Source organism: Pristiophorus japonicus, chromosome 2 (genome assembly GCF_044704955.1).
Source record: "Pristiophorus japonicus isolate sPriJap1 chromosome 2, sPriJap1.hap1, whole genome shotgun sequence".
NCBI classification, from domain to species: domain Eukaryota; kingdom Metazoa; phylum Chordata; class Chondrichthyes; family Pristiophoridae; genus Pristiophorus; species Pristiophorus japonicus.
Window position 1 is genome coordinate 253,309,349 of NC_091978.1, and position 16,370 is coordinate 253,325,718.

The 16,370-nt window shown below is 40.6% G+C and overlaps 1 protein-coding gene across 6 annotated transcripts in view; it reads right to left on the reverse strand.

The window, feature by feature from the left end:
* Nucleotides 1–16,370, reverse strand: part of ank2b (ankyrin 2b, neuronal) — a 1,291,078-nt gene that overhangs the window by 253,921 nt on the left and 1,020,787 nt on the right. For 3 of the 6 annotated variants that reach the window (XM_070871176.1, XM_070871173.1, XM_070871171.1), the window contains exons 12-17: nt 13,516–13,614; nt 13,315–13,413; nt 9,762–9,860; nt 7,107–7,304; nt 3,367–3,465; nt 1,541–1,639 (exon numbers count right to left, since the gene is read on the reverse strand). In XM_070871176.1, coding sequence (XP_070727277.1) covers nt 1,541–1,639; nt 3,367–3,465; nt 7,107–7,304; nt 9,762–9,860; nt 13,315–13,413; nt 13,516–13,614 — 693 coding nt within the window. The remainder of the gene's footprint in view (nt 1–1,540; nt 1,640–3,366; nt 3,466–7,106; nt 7,305–9,761; nt 9,861–13,314; nt 13,414–13,515; nt 13,615–16,370) is intronic. The other 3 variants (XM_070871177.1, XM_070871178.1, XM_070871180.1) reach the window with 3 other exon arrangements.

The following is a 16,370-nucleotide window of genomic DNA, read 5'->3' on the forward strand; positions in this document are numbered from 1 at the left end:
GAATAATGATACCAAATTGGAGAAATCTTTCCAGAGGCCAATGGAATATCTCAAGGAGGCTGGAATACAAAGGGGAGGAAGTTATGCTTCTGTTGTACAGAGCCTTGGTCAGAACCAATCTGGAGTACTGCGTTCAATTCTAGGCACTGCACCTCAGGAAGGATATATTGGCCTTGGAAGGGGTACAGTGTAGATTTACCAGAATTATACTGGGGCTTAAAGGGTTAAATTATGATGACAGGTTATATAAACTTGGCTTGTATTCCTTTGAGTTTAGAATATTGAGGGACGATCTAATTGTGCTGTTTAAAATGATAAAGGGATTCGATATGGTAGATACAGAGAAACTGGTAGGAGAAACTAGAACAAAGGGGCATAATGTTAAAGTTAGAGCTAGGCCATTCAAAAGTGAAATCAGGAAGCATGTTTTCCACACAAAGGGTAGTGGAAATCTGGAATTATCTCCTCAAAAGGCTGTGGCTATTGGGTCAACTGAAATCTTCAAGACTGAGGTATTTTATCTGTTAAGGGATATAGATCAAAGGCCGGTAAAGAGTTGAGGTACAGATCAGCCATGATTTAATCAAATTAAATAGAAAAATGACTCCTGTTCCTCTGTTTTTATTCTTTAATCTTTGGATTTTAATTTAAAGAAGATCAAGCTGGAGAACAAATTAGTGAAAACATTATTTGTGAGCAGGTCCATGATGCATGTGGCAGAGCTGATTTTTTCACTATTTGTCCTGTTTGTATCAGTGCAGTAAAACTTGCAGCGAAACATCACAAGATCTGAAACAGCATAGAAATGCAGCTTTTTCAAAAAAAATCAAAGTTCTACTGGGGTGTCTTGCATAATAATGAGGGTCTATCATCAACTGTATTGGGGTAATACTGGGGGTTGTAGCATCAAGTGTCTTGGGGTAACATTTAGCATGTTAATTCATAAAATTGTAACATGGTTGCTGTAAAAGTTTGGGATTGTCATTATCTACCTTATAAAAGCTTACCTTTTGGAACGTTCCAGTCAAGCATAATACTTGAAATTTTCATTCAACACATGTGAAAACTTAATGATTGATTCAAGAAATATATCAAGGTATCATTCAAAAGCCTTTTCAATAAGCAACTAATTGTGTCTTATTTTGTAAATTGTTACAGACAGTAAAATCACATGTTCAAATAAACATGAACTTCAGAACAGCAGTTGAGAAGGGACACTGTAACAGTCTAGAGTAAAGGAATACTGCACTGTTTCTTTACAAAGATACAATTTGAATATACAAGTCCTGCAAAACACATCACAACTTCCCTTATACGTGACAACATGAAAATGATGCACATCTTCAGTTTTCAAGGAATTTTCATAAAGGCAGTGCCCCTTTAATTTGTATGCCAAAGGTTATCCATTTTACTGTGTTAGCAAGGGGCTCTGCATTAAAATACAATTGTCAGTTACATTACTGTTAAACACAAAAACATCAAACCATCTACAGCATTTGTTTTGAGGTTACTGACAGAATTATCTTGTCGCAATTAATACCTTGGCAGTGGCATGGGGAGAGGCGCCTTTCTCCAGCAACAGCAGTGCCACCTTCTGGTTGTCATAGTGAGCAGCAACATGGAGTGGGGTTAGGCCGTTCTGTAAGAATTTGTCTTTGTTAATAAGTGCTAGTGCTGTTCTTAAAGAAAGGTATGTTAGCAAACCACAAATACAGAAAATAGCTGCTGTAAGCAGTTCTTATCTGCACAAAACCATTAAAAATAGAAAGATAGGTGTGAAAGGAGATAAAGCAGATCCTGCAGCATAGTGATCAGCCCGTGGCTTACTGTCTGAGACAGACATCTTCTATACACAATGAGGAACTGCTGAGCTTCTATTATATTCCATAAGTCAGGAAGCGTTCATAATTTATAGATGATGATGCAATAAATTGGAAAGATATTCTTTACAATTGGGATAAAGTAAGGTCAAAATTGTATCACTATGCTAACCCAGACACTGAAGTTCATGTAGAGAAAGCAGTTGAGTCAATTTTATTCAGCGCTAGAACCTAAAACTGCGAGGCATCGGCTGAATACGTTGATTGATGAGCTAATACTGAGCTAGAATGGCTACACATGGCTCCAAGTACCAATTTCCTATAGGCAAGAAATACTTCAGAAAAGGCATTGCTGATCAGGTCCATTCCTCTCCTCCTCCCGAATCAGGGTCAACAACAAAAAAGTACTGTTGTGAGCACTTGCCCTTGAAAGGAATACTCTTGTCCCACACTCACTTTAAGTAGGATAAGAAGAGAAGTGTGGCAATCTCGCAGTGCAACAAATGAGAGGATGTTGCTGTGGCTCTGCACTGCACATGCTGAGGTGGAAATACTATTTAACAGAAATACAAAGGGAGAATAATTTGGCCCCAAGTACTCCATTTCTAGACATGGTCCATTTTGTTTGTTAGATGATAAATCGTAAAACAGAAGTTAACCATTGTTCATTCTGTTTTTAAAGTGATAAATTATAAAACAGAAGACTATATTTTCAACCTGGAACCACAAAGCAAACTTATTTTAGCTCCAGCTGTTAGTGCAAACAGAATGTGGGCCAATAACTGTGATGCAGCTGGGGTATTATCCCCTCCTCTGCTAGCCCGAAGACAGGAAGCTGGTGTTTCAGGTATGCAGAGGGGTCAGGATGGTCAAGAGTAAGGCCAAATATCAATTTTTATTCCTACCATGTAACAATCCCTCTCTTGATGGTAGGAATAAGAAAACCCCATCTTATCACAGTATAAGCTAAAGATTTTTTGGGATGTAGAAACCTTCTGTATAACAGCTCCTCGTCTTGAGCGAGACAGGAATCCTGAACCAATTTTGGAAATGTTTGGGAACTATACGGAATGGACAGAAGCAGACAGAATACAAGAGGAGCATATTACCGAGAAAGGGACATGAAACTGGCCCTCTGTCTCCAGTGATTCATGCAGAAATCCAAGGTAGTGCTGTGAGGGGAAGAGTGCTTTATATTTGGAAAGGAGCATTCTCAGAGTGAGCGAGGGAAAAGGACCATGCAGGTAACATTCTTACATGCAAAAAAAGATCATTTGGTCAAGCTACTGGAAAATGAGACTCAATTGCAATGACATTCAATATTTTCTGCATTTTAAATATGTTGGCTATCAAAATATTATTCAGTGGTCTAGGAGGCCACAATTTTTTTGTAGATGAGATTATGAATCTTCTAAACAGAAACAGCAAATTGCTTTTCATAGTTCAAAATTTTAGATGGCCAGAATTGTATTAGTTTCATCTTCTCATTGTGGATAAAACTACGTACATTTCTAGACTGAACTTTTAAAGTTCATTAGTAACTTGCCTTGCCAGCAGAGTCTGGAGAAGCAGAGCGTTGCAGAAGGAGTTTTGCCACATCTAGGCTCCCGTACTTAGCTGCGACATGAAGTGGGGTAAATCCCTTCTGCGATAGGGGACAGAGGAAACACAACTGCTACTTAGTTAACAGGCATGCTTGGAATACAGTATAGATAAGGAACAGGGATACAATTATACTGTATTACACCAGTGAAAAAATAGGCAGGTGTGCACAATGGTAAAATACTAGTAGTTTTACCATAAATGATGACCTTTGTCAGTAAAGTTTAGTGACGATCTGTAATGGTCGTCCAGAGTATAATGCTTTGAGTGAGGAAGACCTGATACGTCAACGAGTGGATATTACCTCTACATTAAATGTGTGAACTGGCAACTCGGTAGATATTTTTCACTTTCTCACATGGGTTGCTTTTACAACATATGTATTCTTTTAATATGACATATTTTATATATGCGGTCAAGATGGAAAATGTCACAGCCAGCAGCAAGGCATGATAAATATTACCACTCAGGAGGCTGACCATAACTCATTCATGATTTTGTCCCTTATGAGCTAGCTGGTCAGCCTCAGTTCTGGAGAGATTTATCATATTTCGGTGTTTGTCAGATAAAAAATACTATTAAAATTAATAGATAGAAAGACTGTCAGAAAGAGATCAACATATAATGAATGTTGTAATATCTATCTAAAGATTCATTATTGTGCAAGTGAGGAGAGTTGTCAGCTTTCATGTGGCTGAGTCTCAGTGCCACTTGATTACGTGTGAAGGGTGATCGCATTAAAAATGAACTGGACTGAAGTGCCTTGTTCTGAAATATATGGTGAGGAGTGTATGGATTCAGGTTGAAACAAGATAAGTTCCAATGGTCGAGGACCTTCGGTGATTTACTATTCAGAATCAGTTGAATAAGAGTGAGTTAACTGAAACAGACTTTAAAAAATAAACTGGCTTAATATGTCTGGTTCAAATGCTTTGCTTCTATTGGACAAATGGTCAGCTGCTTGTTTGTAATATAAAGCTACCAATATTGTGCTTATGAAATATTCAGTACATATACATCTGTAAAGAATACTCCTGCCCTTTCTTTCATTTTGTTTTCTGGCTCTTTATTCTCTTCTGTTTCTCTAGGAGCAATTTTGTGATGCTCTGCTCCTGGCATGGAGCCCCGATAGATTGGAGTAGTGGTTGGCAATAGGGTAGGGATGATTTTTAAACGTGCACTCCTGTCTAGTGTGTAAAATTAGCCTTAATGTTTCTGTGTGTGGTTTACTTTGTACATAATTTAACACGGTATTATTTTACTGCTGACCGTGGCATATGTTTCTCCGCTGGAAAAATCCCAGCAGGATTCATAGATTAATTTTCTACTTGATAATTATTAAATATACATAGATAGCTCACATGTCCTTGTTCCATATGCTTTATTTCTCTGCTTGACTTGGGAAAGGTGCCAGTATTTATGTATGATTTGTAAACACTTGAGAAAATCAGCATTGGCCAGAAACGGTACGACGTCAGAGTTCAGTACATATAACACCAGTTTTATCTTCACTCTACTCAGCATAGAACATTAAGTATACAACTAAAATATGGCGCCAGAATTTGTTGCCAAAATAACGACAAGGCTAATGGCGCTTACCGTTATTTACAGATAAATGGTACAGTAACTTCAGGCGAGAAGCAGATGTGTAGATAAATGTGAATGTCCAAAAGTTGTGGTCCGAGTTGCACCACTCCACTGTTGGCTTCATGAAAACGGTATCTCATCCATAGCCTCCCCATTTTTTTTCGCAATTTGTTGCATTTGGCCATTAATTGCCCATTAAACTCACCATAGAAAGCTAACATAGAAACATAGAAACATAGAAAATAGGTGCAGGAGCAGGCCATTCAGCCCTTCTAGCCTGCACCGCCATTCCATGAGTTCATGGCTGAACATGAAACTTCAGTATCCCCTTCCTGCTTTCTCGCCATAACCCTTGATCCCCCGAGTAGTAAGGACTTCATCTAACTCCCTTTTGAATATAATTAGTCATTACAAGGAAAAGTACACTTTTAACAATGTAATAGGTGTTGATTACTGCCAATCAACCTCTCTGGCACTGAAAATTAACAATTACAGATGTGGAGTCTCATTCCTTCAGGTGTTCATTTCTTCGGGGAGATTTTAAAAATGTCACATTTTAAATTATTTTTCTTACTTTTACTTTCTGTCATGTTTTTCTCTCTCTCAATCCAATCTTTCTTTCCCTCTCTTTTTCTCTTTCTGTACCTGATTTGATATTGAATTCATGGTCCTTCTCAGTCCTTCCTGTGGTTATTCCCCAATTGTTAAATCTCATTGGTAACCCTGTTGCTTGCCCTGTTCACTCAGGTTCCAGATGGCTTATTTCCCTTGCTGCGCCATTATCAGCTTGCTCTTTCAGCAACATTGTGTGGAAAAAAAATTGGAGCTGAAGGGTGCAGGTGCTATTAGATACCCTTATACAGCAAATTATGGCCCATTGTTATTTTCTAATTAATATTCTTTCTACAATTTTTCCTGTGAATCCAAATGGGTTTTTAAGTTAAGAGCTGCTCAGTTTGGAGAAGTAAACATCTTTAACATATAATCACGGTAATGGAAAAACGGTCTCTCTCTTATCATTCTTTTCCTGTGCTGTATTGGATATATTGGTATACATTCCACATCCATCGTCTAAGGACCAAGCGCACTTCCATATTGAACTGGATCAATTTAGTGGTTTCAAATTTTGATGCATCCCACCTCTTAAGAAAACAGAGTTGCCCTTGTGCAGAGGGATTATTTCCCTTTTATGTCTGGCCTGCCAAAGATTTGTCCTATTTTGTTAGTATTTTTGGCAGCTTTTATCTCTGGTACCATCGATTAAACCAGAAATCATCGATGAAAGCTCAATCTTTCCCATTCTGTTGAAAACTCATACATAGAATAATTTTGGCACTGTCCGTACAGCTGGACACAGGCCAGTTGCAGAAAGCTACCTTGAAATTGGCAAATGTCCGCAGATACTCAGCATGTAGGCAGGAAAAGTCACACTGGGCTGCAGGTGTTCTTTGGAGACTGAGGAGAGTGGTGGAATTTTTTATTTTTAAATCACCTAAATTAACTTTCAACTCATCATAAAGTGTTTGCTAAAATTAAACTCAAAGACATTTGTCCTAAAATAAAATAGAATAAACCTTGGTTTGAAAGTGGGAAGAAAGCTGCAAAAGACCACAGACGATTGGTAGGAGCAGTAAACCAATAAAAGAAGTCGTAAAGAATCAGAGATGAATAGGTAAACAGGCTGCCGTCACTTACAAGCTGGTGAACTGCTTTGCTTTAACAGCTGGTAACTGCCAAATCGGCGAGGGGATTTTTTCAACCTTAATTGTGGAAGAAACTTATTATAGGTGTGGAGGGGAGAGAGAGAGGTGACTATATGCAACGTAGAAAAATGTTCCATTCCTCGGCAGTATCATATCCAGAATTATGATATCCAGAAAATATGTACTAAAAAGACTACTTGCTATGCTCAAGCTGCCAAAGCAGGACAATCAACCCACAAAATCTAAGAAACGTAAAACTGGAAGGAGTTTGAACATGTGACCACAGAGCTATGAAAGCAATGATTTACCTTGGCGTTAAACAGCCGCTTGGTCCTATTATGTTGCAATTCAATATTAGCTCAATGCTTCACCCATCCATCAAATTATCTCTTACCTTTGTGGCTAATGAGTGTGAAGCACCTGCCTCAAGCAAAATGGAAGCCACATCTTCCTGCCCCTCCCTGGCAGAAATATGTAGTGGGGTGTAGCCATTAGTGGTACAGGCATCTGGAAAAGCCATATGCTGTAGCAGCAGCTGCACAATTTCAGTTTTACCCAGCCTTGAGGCGATGTGTAAAGGAGTCTGGTCCTCCTGGGAGAATAAAATGGCACAAACACAAAACATTTCTTATCCATTGCAGCTTTGCCTACAGAATTCTAACCAGAACCATACCACCTCCAAACTTCTGTATTAAGCAAATTCAGAGACCAATTTAAAAAAAAATAATTTTTACAATCACAAATTAGAAAAATAGTATTTGAAAAAGACGGAGGTTATTTTAAATAGATATGTTCAAAGGAGGTGACTAAATTTGTTCTGTACAGTCAGGAGTTTTGAATGCACTCCATCTACGGTCTGTGTTGTTTAATGACAAACCACTGTTTGCAACTGAAGTTGTGTATAAAAGGATTCAATGCTTAAAACCAACTCCATGTCAATATGAACATCCTGGTTCATGTAACCCAGGGGAAGAGGTCATGGACAATGCGATCTGGGAAAATGCATGTCTTGGTCGATAATCAAGGCCCAGTTTTAACCCAGAGCCGAAATCAGGCGGGTGAGTTCGAGACGAGTGCCAAACCTCCACAACATCGGCAGCATGAGGCTCAGGTGATTTTCATTTCCGGCCGTTATCTGCATGCCCCAAGTCAGTTGCCTGCCTGAAACCGTCAGCAAGCGACAGCTGGCTGGTGGGTGGGAGCAGAATGTCGGGCGACAGGAAACCGCCGGCTGGGATTCAAGGAAAGGTTCTTGGCACTTAAGCAAGTTGCGGGGATGCAGTTTCTGGAGTGTCTTGTGATCGGGAAGGGAGAAGCTTACTGCAAGGGAGGCCTAAACTTTCCTTGTGGGGTTTTCTTGACCCCATGAGGAAAATGAAAAAAAAGTTTTAGAAACTTACCTCTAAGCCCCTTCTGGCCCCAGTCCCTTTTCATGCTGTCTTCACCTGGTGGGAAAGCCACAACACCTTCCCCACTCAGGTCACTGGTTAAAATATCAGTCAGGCCCCAATGACATCTTCGGAGCCCAATTTACACATTTAAAGAAGGGCACTGCCGATTTCAGGCAGGTGTCCTTTTCGTATGCTCAGAAAAGCAGATTAAAATTCTAGACTGTGGGAATGAAGCGGGACCTCGGTGTTTAAGACTCGTGGCCGATTTTAACTGCCTGTTTTCTGACAGGTGAGCAAGGTTAAAATCCAACCTTCGGTCTTCACTGCTCTCCACAGAAGAACTTTGCCAGATAGAAAATTTTACAGGAATGGAGTACTGTAAATGCAGTTTCCTTTCCCCTTAACCATTCCCAGAAGTTGTATTTTGTTGGATCATTATTGATTAAAACCAACAGTGACTGGATATGTTCACAGCTCAGACTCTCCCAGGTGAAGGGTGAACCAGGATTGAGGGAAGAAAGTCAATAACGGAAACTAATTGGGCGAAATATAAATTTCAGAAGACTGCTGGTATTAATATTAACTCTTCAGTTCTTCCGTATGACAACCAAAATTCATTTACAATAAAAGGTAAAATTTGGAGCTGAATGTGACTACCATCATTTTCAAGTAATTGCCTGACACCACTGAGTCTATCTGTTGTTCAAATGGAGCAAAAGATGACTTCTCCACATTACCCATTGAATCAGTCATAGTGTGCTTTATTAGTGCCAATTTCATACTGAGCTGTCTATTGAAATTGCACTTAGTTTGGATTGGTTACTTTAGCCTAATCTTTATCCGCTGTTAAATGGCAAATTGACCAGCAAGTAAATTAGCCTAATGGCTTGCAACACTGAAGTAGAACTCTTGCCCTTACTGAATACAATTCATGAAAATTACAAAGAAATAGATATATAACTTTTTAAATGATATTGTTTCTCTTTCAGCTGAGCTCCACTTTGGTTGTGAAATCTAGCACAACAAAAGACTTGTTTCAGCACTCTCACTTTTTAATAGCACTAGTCAACAGATTTTTTTTTTAATGAATAGAAGCTACACAGAATATATGGCACATATATCACAACTTTTGCTGTAATACCTAAGAGCTAATTTATAAGTGGTGTCAAAAACCATGGTCAAAAGAAAATTCCGATATTGCGCCTTCCCTCAATTTGTCTTCAGTGTGGCGTTCCTGCTGCTGCTCCTTGCTGCCATGATTCACAAGCTGTGATGATCTAAGTCATGGACTTTTCCATAATAAGTATTAATGCTATAGTATGGAAATGAGGGAAGGAAGATCAGTTTTGAAAGTTCAACATTTTCCCCCCCCCTACTGCTGTGCCACGATCCAGCTTTCCCAATGAAAATTGACAGGACTGATCACCTCTGGGATATGAACATACAGATACTCGAGTTGGGAGTAAATTGCTTAGTTGCTAAAGTCACAGAGGCCAGCTTACCCGATAACACGGCTCCAACATATAAAAATATGCATTATTAAGCTTTAACTTGATATTTTTGCACCACAGAAAACTATTATACCTTTGATCTGTATCAATATCTGTTCCAGCATCATCAATAAACATACTCTCACACTGTTCTTTCAGGACACCTACCCTGGCTTTAGCGTCCACTAGGGCCCCATTGCGCAGCAGGCAGCGCACAACTTCCACCTGTCCAGCTCGTGCAGCCATGTGCAGTGCAGTTTCTCCACGCTGAGGAAAGAAAAATAGTTCATAAACATGCCAGAGGGAAACACTGACATTGCAGATGTGACAGAGAGCTCCGTTTCTATGTTGCTGTCAAACAAACAATCAAAAACAGAAACATTCAGCAGTTGAATTGTTTTTTAAAGTCACTTCAAATACCTCAGTATATTTTCCTTATTACTTCCTAATTATGTGTTAAGAACAACATTTTTAATCTGAATTCAACCAGACAAATTGAAATCGAGGCAATTCAGATGACGTGCCTTTTTATCTTGTGAGCACAGACTAAAGGGCCCAAGTTTCCACATGATTTGCGCCTGATTTTTAGGAGCAACTGGTGGAGAACGGACTATCTTAGAAATCGCAATTCTCCACATTTTTTTTTCTGCAGTTCTAGTCAGGTAGAACAGTTCCACTTTGGAACAGAATTTTTTCGTCCGGCCACTGATGCCTGATTTGAAAGTTTCCACAGTGAAAACGTACTCCAAACTAACTTAGAATGGAGCAAGTGAAGATTTTTGTAGAACTGAAAAAACCTGTTCTACACATTAAAAAATCAGGCGCAGGTTACAAATCAGGCGTCCAGAACGAGGTGGGGGGGGGGGGGAGGGGGGGGGAAGGGAAGTCATTAAATTCTACAATAAATCCTTATTTATACTTATATAAATATTATACAAATAAATCCAACCTGAATAAAAATTTATAAGCAAAGAAATGATTAAATAAACCATCTTCCTACCTGTGTGAAAGTGCTTCAGCCAGGGAGAATGCTGCAGCAAGCCTCACAAAACGAGGCAGCCGTTCCCGAACGCGGGGGGGGGGGGGGGGGTGGGGGGAGGAGGGAGGAAGCCGTTCCAGATGGAGGGAGGGAGGGAACCGACTGCCGACCGAACGCGGGGGGAGGAAGCCGTTCCAGATGGAGGGAGGGAGGGAACCAACCGACCGAACGCAGGGGAGGAAGCCATTCCAGATGGCGGGGAGGGACCCGACCGACCGACCGAACGCAGGGGGTGGGGGGGGGAGCCGTTCCGGGCGGGCGAGCGGGGGGAGGGGGGAGTGCGGGCCCGACCGACCGAACGCAGCAGGGGGGGGGAGGAAGCCGTTCCAGACGGCGGGAGGGAGGAAGGGAAGGAGACAGAAGGCTGCAGGAAGCCTCAGAAATTGAGGAGCCATTTCCCGACGGCAAAAGGGGGAGGTTGTCGGGAAACGGCTGCCTCAACTTTGAGGCTTCCTGCAGCCTTCTCAGTGCTGATGTGCTGATGGCAATGTGCTTTTATTAAAAAATGTTCAAAAATTAAACAGCTACAAAGAACTCCAAAAATGGCCGAGTGCCAATGTGTCCTTCACACTGCGCGTGCGTGAACGCTCCAATGCGCACGCGCAGCGTTGCCGGCAGGAAAAAAAACTAATTTAAATAATACCCGCCCCCTCCCACTTACAATATCGGCGCGAGTGTAGGCTCCGCCCCCCTGGGCGCCGCGCCAAGCAGACAAAGAGCTGCAGGGCGATCCAGAATCGCGATTTTTTTTTCCGGCGCCGTTTTAGGCGCGAAAAACGTGTGCCCAGCTCGGAGGGGCGCCCGTTTTTTATCGTGTGGAAACTTGGGCCCAAAGTGTCTACTCCGTAGAATGAGGAACAAGGGCAAGGGCTCAGAACTGGGTCTCGGAACTTCACAGCCAGATTCTCCAAATGAGCTCCAACTATGGACTTTAAGCTCATTTAATCTTTTTATATATAGCCTTCATTTAGCCTTATTTAGTGTAATTAAGACAAAAAAAATCTTAATTTATGCTTTGGCACTAATGACAATTCTAGTAGAATCTCATAGGCCTGAAATTTCCTCAGAGCTGCTCCCACGCCACCTTCGAAACTTCACCGGAAGTATGGGCGATAGTCGATTTTCACGTGTAAATGGGGATTCTGCCACACATCCGGTGAAGTTATGGCAGTGGAGCAGGAGCAGGAACAGTTCTGGTGAAATTTACAGCTGTAGGCTCACAGTGCAAGAAGTCATATTTTTCACCAGTATATCTTGACTTTATGGAATTTCAGATGAATATTAAAATTCAATTTGAATATACTTCCAATTTGCTTTAACATCATGGTTATTCATTATGGTTAGAGCAAGTAACTTGGTACAACATCCTGTGATTTTCTATACTTACTAACAGGTAATTGGATTTTTTTGCCCGAGTACTTTAATTTTGCATAAAAAGCCCCAGAGGCAATGAAAATAACAGGTCTTGAGTGATAACAAATCACTTACTATGATCAGGGCACTCACATTCAACAGCCATAATGAGAATAGACCTCTACACGTCAACTTTCTGCTCTCCTCTCCCAACTTACTCAGATGTTCAGCTCTTCTATGGCAAACATGCCATCTATATCTCAGAGTGACTCCATTCATTTAATGGGAGTTTCATAGGACAACACAATGCTGGTCCGGTATGCCACTCCTCAACTTCTGCAGTAAATACCTTTTTTCTGCACTAATTTTGCTTTTTTTGTTCTCCTTGTATATATGTTCAAGTAACAACAAAGCAAGAAATCTAGTATGGAAACAAGTAAACTGTATCCATTCTTTTCCTGGTGGCTTTTTGTTCATGTCCAACTTTTCCCCTTCTTGGAGACTCGGCATTTCAAGTTTCTTCCTATGTTTTGCGGTTATAAAGGTGCGTACAAATCCAATTATGTTTTTTTTCCTTTGCAGCTTCCTTTAAATAAATGGAGCCACCAGAAGCCACTGCCTTAAGTTGTCTGTTGTTGAATCATTATTGATCAAAATGTTCTGTAGGTTAGTCCTGGTTGATCCAATCACACATTAGTTATGTTAGCTTTTTAAAATCTTCAGCTCACACTACATTCAATATTAACAGAGAGCAATTATACGGCCTGTAATCCATTTCTAACACACAGTGATATATCTATTTTAATCTTTTACAATCCATATTACCTGTAGTTGAATGATAGTGTTGTGCATTGGGGTATGAAATCAGATTAAAGGTTTAGGGTTAGGGTGCAGTGAGATCTTTCCATAATATCCACACTGCTCCAAACAGTAATATTTTTATATAACATCCTGTTGACAGAGGGCACAATTTTGCTTTAATGTATTACAAAACTTTCTGTGCTGAAATAAGCAGAATTATTTTGTCTGGAAGGCAAATCAGTGGTGAGTGGAGTCATGGGCTCGTACTTTCTGTATGGAAAGTGAGAAAGCCAACCTGTATGATGTGAAGATAAATCTTTGCTGCCTTTTTGCAGTCTAGTTATTTGTCAATGAGAGCGCACAAAGAAATGTCTTTCAAACAGATTTATCAGATGGCACATGTGCTCGCATTGTTTTCAATGGGGTATTAAAACATATATTTTTTTAATGGTGTATTATAAAGGAATTTATGCAAACCCAGATCTTCTGTAACACAAGGCTCTTTTGGTTAAGGCTAGCCATACTCACAATGTTAGCAACATCTGGAGACGCTCCATTCTGCAGCAAAAGGAGGACTATATTCAAGTGGCCCATGAAGGCAGCCACATGTATTGGTGTAAGGCCAGACTGTGAAACAAAGCAATAGCATTTTACTCCTCTGCAGGGGCTGCAACTTGTTTTAAATTGATGCGACAGAGGCAGTGACTAGGTATTAAAACTTCCTTCTACCTCTGTTATGGCTTGGATTGAGGCCCCATATTTCACAAGAAGTTCCATCACTTTAACACGGTTTTTCTTACATGCAATATGCAGTGGAGTAAAGCCATTCTGTACAAAAAAAATCCAGGTTAGCATTCACATCAAACATGCATAAGAAAAGTCACTTCAACATCATGCATGTAAATCATGTGTTAATTCAGTCAGGGTGCCATGATTGTCATCTAAGGCTGTGTTTAAACTGCAGCTACTGGTCTGAGACTGTTAGATAAACAATTGATTCAAGTCAGGCAGTACATTGTTTATGCTACCTGGCTTGAATTGAACTCTCAGGGCCAGGAGAAAGATCTGCACACACCTGCTCGTACGCATGCAGTCACCTCCAGTTCTTACCAGTAAATTGTAAATATATTGATGGCATTGGCAGGAGCAGCCACACTCTTGAAACATGTCAAACCCCTTTTAGCATTTTTTAAACCTGGTTTGACACTGCATTGGAGTTAAACTTTTTGTGGTATACATCAGTGACTTGACTTGACCATTGGGGGTATGATTAAGAAGTTTTCAGATGACACTACAATAGGCCGTGTGGTTGATAATGAAGAAGAAAGCTGCAGACTGCAGGAAGATATCAATGTACTGGTCAGGTGGGCAGAACAGTGCCAAATGGAATTCAATCCGGATAAGTGTGAGGTAATGCACTTGGGAAGGTCTAACAAGGCAAGGGAATATGCATTAAATGGAATAACACTGAAAAGTGTACAGGGGAGGTCTAACAAGGCAAGGGAATACACATTAAATGGTACAACACTTAAAAAAGTGTACAGGAGTGCAGGTCCACAGATCCCTGAAGGTAGCAGGCCAGGTAGATAAGGTGGTTAAGAAGGCATATGGAATATTTACCTTTATTAGCTGAGGCATGGAATACAAGAGCAAAGACATTATGCTTGAACTGTATAAAACACAGGTTGGGCTGCAGCTGGAGTACTGTGCAGTTCTGGTCACCACATTACAGGAAAGATGTGATTGCACTGGAAAGAGTGCAGAGGAGATTTCCAAGAATGTTGGCTCTGAGGAAAGATTGGAGATGCTGGATCTGTTTTCTTTGGAACAGAGGAGGCTAAGGGGAGACCTGATTGAGGTGTATTAAATTATGAGGGGCCTGGATAGAGTGGATAGGAAGAAAGTGTTTCCTTTGGCAGAGGGGTCAACAAGCAGGGGGCATAGATTTAAAGTAATTGGGGGGAGGTTTAGAGGAGATCTGAGGGGAAATTTCTTTACCCAGAGGGCTGTGGGGGGTCTGGAACTCACTGCCTGAAAGGGTGGTAGAGGCAGAAACTCTCACCACATTTATAAAGTACTTGGATGTGCACTTAAAGTGCCGTAATCTACAGGTCTACGGACCAAGAGCTGGAAAGTGGGATTAAGCTGGATAGCTCTTGGCCAGCTGGCGCGGACACGATGGGCCGAAATAACCTCCTTCGGTACTGTAAATTTCTATGCTAATTCCATGTGGTGTCAGCACAAGCAGGTGAAGCAGTCTTTTCAAGGGAATCTAAAATTGCTTGCCTTTGGAATCAGTCTGAGACTCGAGTCTAGAATTGTACAGTTACCTTTGTGTCACTGTAATGAGGGACCTATTATCAATTTTATTCATTTATTTAACAGTTAGGACCATGTTAGGATTGACTGCCCTCCCAAGGCAAAGTCTGACCTCTAATAAAGTTTCCCTATATAACCCCCTTCCAACAGACCTCCCATATGAAGTATGCTGCACGCTGTTTATTCATAATCACTCTCTATCACAATTAACTGTTGGAGCCTGATCACCATTTCTTGAATATGGAGCTCCTATAACTCAGTAATTCATTGCTCAGGAACACAATCCAAAGCATAAAGACAAATATCATGTTACAATCGAAAAAAACAAAGTAAAATAGCGTACCAAATCAAATTGTAAAAAGTAATCTAAAAATTATTACATCAAACAATTCTGCAGATTTACAATGCAATGTTAAACTGTGGAATAAACATAAAAATATTGACACACGAGTAGATTGCTCATTTCCAGAATACTTTATTACGTATTTTTTTAATTGATCATTCCTGAAAAAAAGAAATTGTTAGGCAGATAAATGTAATACAGTATCGACACTTGAAAGAATCATCAGAGCATACGTGTAATAATGTTAATTTTAGCTGAGTGCGTTCTTCCTGTGCGTGCTCTGTAATTTTGGGTTTGATGTTGCTCCCGGTCCAATAGATTGAGTTAATTCACCAGTTGAATAATCTTGTTGAATAAAAGGAATCTGTTTTCATGGAACTCTTTCATTTCTCCTCTTTACCAGTATCATAATTGTGTCCTTATAACAAGGGTATATTCTTTCAAATTTATTTATTCATTTATTTCGTGGGGCCAAAATTGCCCCCCTCCTTTCGCTCCATCAATGCCTAAAAAGAGTAAACATCTATACAGACAGTCGGTATGCTTTTGCAGTAGTGCATGATTATATAATAGCCTGGAGTAGACGGGGATACATGACTTCAGGAGGAGGGACAATAAAACACAAGGATATTGTTAAGAAATTAGTGGAAGTCTCCCTCCTACCCCAAGAGTGTGCGATGGGCAGACGAGGAAGCCAAAGGGGTGGTGGAGACAGGTACACTGGCCGGGGAAGCCCAGGTCGGAGCATGTACAATCGGGCCTGAGGAAGTAAACATGCTTAAAGTACAGGGAGAAGCCACGCCACAGGAAAAGGAGGGATGGAAGCAGAGAGAGGCCCAACAAGGAACCGACTGGATATGGAGGAAAGACAGGAATGTGGTGGCCCTGGAATGCATCCAGGGGAGCCTACTAAATTTATACC